This window comes from Apium graveolens, chromosome 4 (genome assembly GCF_009905375.1).
Source record: "Apium graveolens cultivar Ventura chromosome 4, ASM990537v1, whole genome shotgun sequence".
NCBI lineage: Eukaryota > Viridiplantae > Streptophyta > Magnoliopsida > Apiales > Apiaceae > Apium > Apium graveolens.
In genome coordinates this window covers 9348528-9356734 of record NC_133650.1, presented here as the reverse complement: position 1 = coordinate 9356734, position 8207 = coordinate 9348528, and the positions used below count along the sequence as shown (strand labels likewise).

General features: G+C 36.3%; 1 protein-coding gene across 1 annotated transcript; it reads right to left on the bottom strand.

The window, feature by feature from the left end:
* Positions 1-5957: 5957 nt before the first annotated feature.
* On the bottom strand, positions 5958-7921 carry LOC141717687 (uncharacterized). The gene is made up of 3 exons (XM_074519861.1): positions 7688-7921; positions 7527-7593; positions 5958-7139 (listed from the first exon to the last, which is right to left on the bottom strand). The coding sequence occupies exons 1-3, from the start codon at positions 7748-7750 to the stop codon at positions 6238-6240; spliced, it is 1032 nt and encodes a 343-aa protein (XP_074375962.1). The 5' UTR covers positions 7751-7921; the 3' UTR covers positions 5958-6237.
* Between the last annotated feature and the right edge of the window lie 286 nt (positions 7922-8207).

Here is an 8207-nt window from a genome sequence, read left to right as displayed (position 1 = left end):
TATAAAAGGATGACAACAAAGGAATCTTGGACAAAATTCTAGGGGGAACATGTCCTAATCTTTTGTGCCATAAAGAAGATATAGAAGGACTAGTAAAAGTAGAAGACACAGTAGAATTATTTGGAGTAGAATTAGAGGGAATACCAGTATTATCAAGCTGATATAAACCTCCTGTCAATCTACCAAGAATATGAGGATTCTGATTCAGGCCCTGCATAATACATTCATCAGCTAGGAAGTGAATGAGAGAATTTGTTTGTGATGTCAATTTGCCAATAGACAATAGATTAAACTTGAAAGAAGGCACCAAAAGAACATCAAGAACAGTGATGTTAACAGGCTTTAGAAATACTGATCCAGAATGTGTCACAACAGATGCTTCTCCATTTGGAAAATTCACAGAAATGGACTGTGGTAATACTTTGAAATCATGCATTGTGTTGACACCACAACACATGTGGTTTGTTGCTCCAGTATCCAAAATCCAGACACCAGAAGACAATGTTGAAATGGAAGAAAGAGAGAATGTAGTACCTGCCACATTATGACCAAAAACAAAAGATGATGGAGTTGTAGATCCTTTAGGAGAAATATGCTGCATCAAAGTGTTCATTTGTTGCTGCAAAGCATTCATTTGAGAAGTCCATTGTGCAGAATCAGAAACATCAATGTCAGAAGCCTTATTAGCAATACCAGATGTTACAGTTTGCATAGCATGATCAATCTTTGGTGTAGCTACTGCATTCTTATGAGTAAATGGACGTTTCTTTCCTTTATTATTTGGATGATAAGGATGATCCAAAGGATATCCTACAAGCTTGAAACACCTATCCTTTGTGTGATTCCTCCCATGACAATAGCTACATTCTAGAGAATCAGATGATGACTTGTTCTGGTTTTGAGACTGTTTAGGCAAGTTAACCATCAAGGCAAGAGGAGTAGATGTAGTATGAGTCTGACACTGTCTTTCTTCTTGTTTAAGAAGCATATATGCTTGATTTACTGATGGCCAAGGATTCATCATCAATAAATTTCCTCTAGCTGCAGTATAACTGTTGTGCAGACCCATAAGGAATTGGATTAATCTTTTCTTCTCAAGCTGATCCTCCCAATCCTTTGTAGCACCACAAGTGCACTTAACAACTGGTTCTAAAGCTCGTAATTCATCCCATAAACCTTTGAGCTTGTGAAAATAAAACTCAATTAAATCATTGCCCTGTTCTAGCTTGAATAGTTCCTTTTGTGTCTCATATATCTTGTGATCACTAACAACTAAAAATCTGTCATTAAGCTCAGTCCAAACATCAAGAGCATTATCCATGTAATTCGTACTATTACTAATATCATCTGATACACTCTTAAGAATCCACGTTATGACCATATCGTTGACACGTTTCCAGTGTGAAAATAAAGAAGAATTAACAGCAGGAGCAACAAAATCACCAGTTAAAATCACTAGCTTATTCTTAGCTGAAAGCGCAATTTGCATCGAACGTTTCCAACTAGCAAAGTTATCAGATCCAGTAAGCTTTTTAGAGATTAAGATCATACCAGGTTGATCGTTATTGTGCAGAAACAACAGATGTGTGTTGACATTGATATCATCAACAAATGTGTGTGCTTGATCAGTAGAAGACGTGTTCACCGGCGTAGTAACTAGTTGATCACCAGTGACAGCATTAGAATATGTTTGACGCAAAGCTGAAGCCATTACACAAGCGTAACTCAACAATAATACGAACAATTGCAATTGCAGAAAAATTGAGAAGGCTATAACGTAAGGATTACAGAAAAACACGAAGAATCGTGAGAGAGATCGAAGAGAGAGATCGCGAAGAGATCGATAAAATTATGAAACGTAGATCATGAACACGAAAAGAAGATCATGTTGAGAGGATGATTGTGTGCGGAAGCTCTGATACCATCTTGAATGATTGAACAACATGAAACTCCATTAAAACTAGTAAACAAGGAATGAAGAAGATGATCATAACAAATTGTAACAGAAAAGTGTATATACAAACTTTGTAAGTAATTGTTTACATGATGGCTGAATAACAGAATGTAGGCTAATGACTATAAAGATTCTAACTAACTAAATAATGAGTAGGAGAAGTCTATTTATAGACTTTACAGATTGACTTTCTAAGTTGACTTTATCTTGACTAATACACATTTAACAGTAGTGTGATATATGGTGAAACCCATGACACACGTATTAATCAGTTTTCAATCTCCCACTGTTCGTGGGATTAATGCATTCAGCAGCTGATAGATAAATTAGCAACGGTGAAAGAACTTTTGCACAAAATTAGGGCTTAATTGATACGAGAGGAACAAACCAAGTGAGAGCACTGAATCTTACCAAAAAGTAGCTTCATATAGCACAGCAGCGCACCCACTTCAATACTGACTACCAAGTAGATATGCAGCTTGCGACGAGAACTGAATCTACCAAAGACTTCAACAAAGACTTCACTAGTATTCCAGAACTTGCAAATATATGCAACAAGGAAGCTGGACTAATATACTTTTAGCAACCCAGAGTTAAATTTATTATAATAATTCATCAACTCTATCAATATCAGACTACAGAAAGCTATATAACATTTCTAGCTGATTAAAAATATTCAAACATGTGCGCAGAGAGTAAAGAGAGGACATTTAAATTTCATTTCATAGCACATCTAACAATGCACCTAAATTGGTAAAGATATCACTCTAAATTTGCAAATGTTTGAATTTTATTCCTGCTACTTGCCTAACTTTTTGAAAGATAAGTTTGACTCATTTTACCAACACTAGTCCAAAGTTAAGAAATTTCATCCATAACGGACCAGATCATAATGCAACACTCAGAAGTCGGACACACTGCAAAAGTACAGAGCTAATCCTCCCATCTGCTTCCTAGACATGGTTGACCCTGCTTGTATAGACATCACAAAACTTTGAGAATGAGTAAATACTGTAGAATCATCCCAACAATTCACAAACGCTTGAACCGTCAACAAAGACTCAAGAAGTGTTCCAAAACAGGCAAGTAATTGCTACAGGAAAGCTTCAGTCAGATTCTATTAGCAACTGAGAGGAGGATTCATTAAAATGATTAATCGACAACTCTATCAGAATAAGGTCACAAAAAGCTACATTACATAACTAGCTACTTAAATATATTCAAACATGTATGCAGACAATAAGGCGAAGACACTTAAACCTTTTTCCATAGCATATCTAATGCACTTATATAGGTAATATCACTCATAATTTGCAACAGATGTTTGAATTTTATTCCTACTACTTGCCTAGAATCATCTAGCTTACCAAGTCTTCCACGTTAAACCCTGAGTCGGCTCGTATATACTTTGACAGAAAATTATTATAAAAAATCCAAATTTATAAAAAAAGCCTAGTTCGAAGCTTTAGAAATTTCATCTTCACTTTAACACAACTGACCAGATCATAATGCAAAACTCAGGCACTCTACGAAATTACAGAGCTAACTCTCTCGTCTTCTTCCTAGACATCGTTGACCTTGCTTGTATCGACGTTACATAAAACTTCATGAGTGCGCAAATATGTAAAATCATCCCGACAAACACTTGGACCGTTAACAAAGATTTCAGTAGTGTTCCAAAACCTGCAAATCTAGGCTAAAAGGAAACTGGACTGAATTTCTTCTAGCAACTCACAGAAAGATTAGTTAAAATAATTCATCTACAAAAAGCTACATAACATTTCCAGCTGATTAAAACCATTCAAACATGTATGCAGACAGTGAAGAGAAGACATCTAAATTTATCTTCATGGCAGATCTAATAATGCACTTTAATCGGCTTAATATATCACTCTTATTGAAACAAATATTTAAAGTTTATTCCAACTAATTGCCTACAATCATCTAGCTTACCAAGTTTTCTGTGCAAAGTGTGAGTCTGCTTGTATATAATTTTGACAGAAATACATTATAAAATCTCTTGACTAAAGTACTTTGAGAAGGAAGAACAATATGAAAAAAATCCAATCCAAATTCCTAAAGAAAATCGAACCTTTCTCAAGTTTTCGAAAGATATGTTTCACTCAATTTACCTTATAGCAGACCAAAGCTCAGACTGCTTATCTTTACTTTTAACGTAACTGACCAGATCGAAATTAAAAACTCAAAGAGTCTGCAAAAGTACAGACAAACACCCCCCCCCCCCCAAAAAAAAGGATCAAACAACCAAAACACATGTATCTCCAGATTTGGGGGAGTATATCTGAAAGGTATAATACAGATCTAGTTCTTGGTTAGCAGGCTAATAGGATATCATATAACATTTAACTTAGAAATTTGTGACTCTGCAGCACTTTAAAGAAAAATTTATAGGCCATCATTTTCATATTAAACTTTCACAGGAGAGTATGTGTGCAGAATTTTCTGTGGACTGCGGCGAATGATTCTGTTGTTCCTAGCCAGTAAAGATCAGACAAAAAAAGTTCCAAAGGATTTTTGTTCTAGCGGTATCTCCCTCCCTTCACTGGAGTTTAAGGGTGTTAAAGACAAAAAAGTGTGTGAGTGGAAAAATATCAGGCAAAAATAACATTGTCATGTGTAATGGTAGCCTATTAAAATAGAAAATATATTGAAATTTGTTTATAAACCAAACCAACCCAAACCATACCTACCCAGTATATCCCTCCCAAAGAAGGTCCGGGAGGGAGGGTAAGATGACGCAGACTATTCCCCTACCCGAACAAGTAGGGAGGCTGTTTCCGGGAAGACCATGGGCTTAGTCCATGAAAAAATAGTGAGTAATATATATATACACACACCCAAAATTTACTCACACAACACATTAAGCAACATTAAACAAAAATGTAACCAAGCATAACAATATACGTGCACGGAAATAAGGGAAGATGATACAATACCTAGGACGATCGTCGATGATCGTCCTTATCAAAACAGATCCCGGGAGAATGATGTTGGTGGTTGTCCCAATATGTGACCTAAACTTGTATCTAAGCTCTGATCCTGACGACGATGCAATAACCGACAAAATGTTACCATATACAGGCCACCATTAGTTCAAAAATTTCCATGTTGTTTTGTTTGGCTTCAGCTTGGGCTATAGAGAGAGTGGAGAGTTTAAATATCTATCTCTTAAGAGATCGTGACCGCTGTTTCCTCCTTGTCATTCCATGTTTCTCGATATTATGGCTAAATTGGCTCCAGGACCCCGCTGTTTAATCAATTGTATCATTATCACCTTGATGTTTAATATTTATAAATCTGGTATCCCAAATGTGTAATTATCACATGTGCATCGCACGTTTACTAATTCCATCTTCCTCCATGGGAATTTATACAGTTAATACTCTTTACTCTTTGACGCACAACGCACACATACGTAATCCAACATATATACTTCGAAAAAGGTATTTAGTCTTTTGTTTCTAATCCTAAAATTATTCTGAATAAAGAATGACATACTTTTACAACTTTGACACTGATAACAGAACACAGGATATACTAATACTCAAGTATAATGCTCGAGGTTTCTGATTGCAGACTCATGCCTGGACTCATCATTTTAATGCTTTTCTAGGTTGTTGCCTCTCTCACAGATTTTTAATAATCTCACATGACAGTTATCCAACTAAACTAATTTATACCTGCACTATACAGTTTGCCTAGAATAACTAAGCAACATTACCTACCAAATGAAAGGCCTGCTAGGCTTTAGCAAATCATATTCTTTGAATATTACCATAACTTGCATAAAATGGTTTTCCTAGGAAGACTAGCTACAGTTCAACCACCAAACTATAAATGAAAATGAGGTATGACATATAGCATATCAATTTCAATATATCAAAGACCTTTTACAAATAAGCTGTCCCAAACAGATCAAATACATTAAAAATTTAACCTTACCGTGTCACAGAAAATGGTTAAATATAAGAAAATGTCAATCTACGGACAAAAAAAGAAGAAAATCACATGCCAATTTATTTCAATGTATTTAATTCATATATCACTTTCGTCTATTCACATTGTAATAAGTTCTCTACAGTAACACATGCACCTCTGGAAATAAGGATCAAACTCAAATGGGAGGCAACTTGATTTTCTAAATTTACCAATCACACCCCTGTAAACACATACTGCTAACATCAGTGTCTATATATGGATGAAAACTCAAGAGACACAAAAGGTGCTCCGACACACACATATTCAGTGCAGATAAAGATTTCCTAGGACCTTGTAATCACGCTATAGGAACGAATCAAACGAAATGACGAGCTGCCTTCAATAAAATCCCCAATTTCTTCCCCTCTGACACCATCATGTTGATACTGCTTCCTGCATCCTGGGCAGCGGCCATCTTCTTCAAGAATCCTCTTGTGGCAGAAAAGGCAAAGTCGAAACCCACAGGAACAAGGGAGAAAACTACTATCCGTGAGATCCAGATCCTCACAGCATATTGGACATGATGCCGGGGCAGATATGCCATTGGTACAAGCCCATGCCACGCCTCCAGGACCACCATGCCTATCCAACCTCGCAGGAAAACTATGCTGTTTAAACAAATTAGGAAGACTTTGAGGGCGAAATGCATCATCAGGTCTCCAGGCCCTGCTAATTTCTGCATCTGGCTTGGAAATATCTAAGACCAACGCCTGAGAATTTCCCGACTCAAAAGGATAATCCAATTTGGCTCTTTCATGCTCCAAAGGTGACTCCTGACTAGGATTAAGTTGCTCCTGTTGTTGCTTCATGTCGGTAGCAGCCAATGCATCAGCAACAGCCTCCCAGTCAGACAAGCAACCATCATCATCATTATCTTCTTCGCTTATATCACCAGAATGAGACCGACCACTGCTACTACTGTTACTGCTCCTGCTGCTACTCCCACTCCCAGTAAAACTAGTACCAGAACAATTGCTTCCGACAACACTGCTACTGTGACTACTGGGACTATGAGAGGACGATTCCGAATCACTGTAATTATTCACAGATCCATCATTCTCATCATTCCCCGGATTAACCTCCAAAAGCTTAATAGCTCGGTCCCTTTCATTACGCCCATTAGTTGGGGAAACACGAATCTCTCCACCAACAACATTCACTTCATCCTTGCTCTCCTTACTCTTCACTATAGAAATCAATAAACCAACGATCAAAACCAATAAAATGCTATGCATAATCAAAATTATCAATCATCTTATCAAAACCCCTCCTACATCAAACAAACTACAAAAGCACAAACCTTTATTTTAAGTATAATAAACAGCAAAAAAACTTTACCAAAAAAACAAACTTTTGATTTCCTTTATTCATTCAACAACTTTACGAGATAAATTATAATCATACATTCACAATTCACATACATACATAAAAGGCCTTTATGTAGTAAAAGCAACTGAAATCGTATCAATTATAAAATCCTCTCTCTCTCTGTCTCTCTCTCTCTCTCTCTCTCTCTCTCCCTCTCCCTCTCCCCCTCTCTCTCTCTCACACACACACAGAGAGAAACACAAACCTTGTGAAAGCCACTGGTGACGACGAGCATCAAGCTTGCACTGCTTCAATTTCGCCGACCGACTAGCCTGCAATTCGAATCAATCAAAATCCATCAATACACACATACATAAACATAAATACATATAACTCCAAACATTTCGAAAAAGATTGAATTTTTACCTTCTTTTTCTTAGCAAAGTCCCGGGCGAGAGAAGTTGAGTTGTTAGTTGAATCAAAAGCCATCGAATTATGAATTAATTTCAAAGATCCGATCAAAAAAAGCCCTAATTTAATTGTAATTTGATTGAATCAAAATGAAGGAGCGAGAGAGATGAGATGATAAAATGGATAACGGAAACGCTGCTTCTTTCGCCCACCTAATTATTTCCTGACTTATATTTTTTTAACATTTTATTTAAAAATTTAAAAAATTCACTCGGTATATATTGTATACAGGTCAGATATTTTCATTGCGACTAAAATGCATTTTGTGGATATGTTATTTGGTTCCCAGGACAAATCCATCGGCTCCCTTAGAACACGTTCTTAAATTGCACTCCAACATATTTTAGGATGTGTTTAGTTGGGGTGAATGGAATGAAATGAAATAAATGTAATAAAAAAATTAAATAGGAGTTGAAGGACAGAGTTGAAAAATAAATAGATGAACAAAATTGTTATGATAAGAATTGTGAAGAAA

Bases quoted from the DNA above. Each gene is read 5' to 3' on its own strand.
- LOC141717687 (XM_074519861.1), bottom strand. From the start codon at position 7,750: ATGGCTTTTGATTCAACTAACAACTCAACTTCTCTCGCCCGGGACTTT. The intron at 7,594-7,687 runs GTAAAAATTCAA...TTCGAATTGCAG, and splicing joins ACTTTGCTAAGAAAAAGAAG to GCTAGTCGGTCGGCGAAATT. The intron at 7,140-7,526 runs GTTTGTGTTTCT...TGATTTCTATAG, and splicing joins TCACCAGTGGCTTTCACAAG to TGAAGAGTAAGGAGAGCAAG.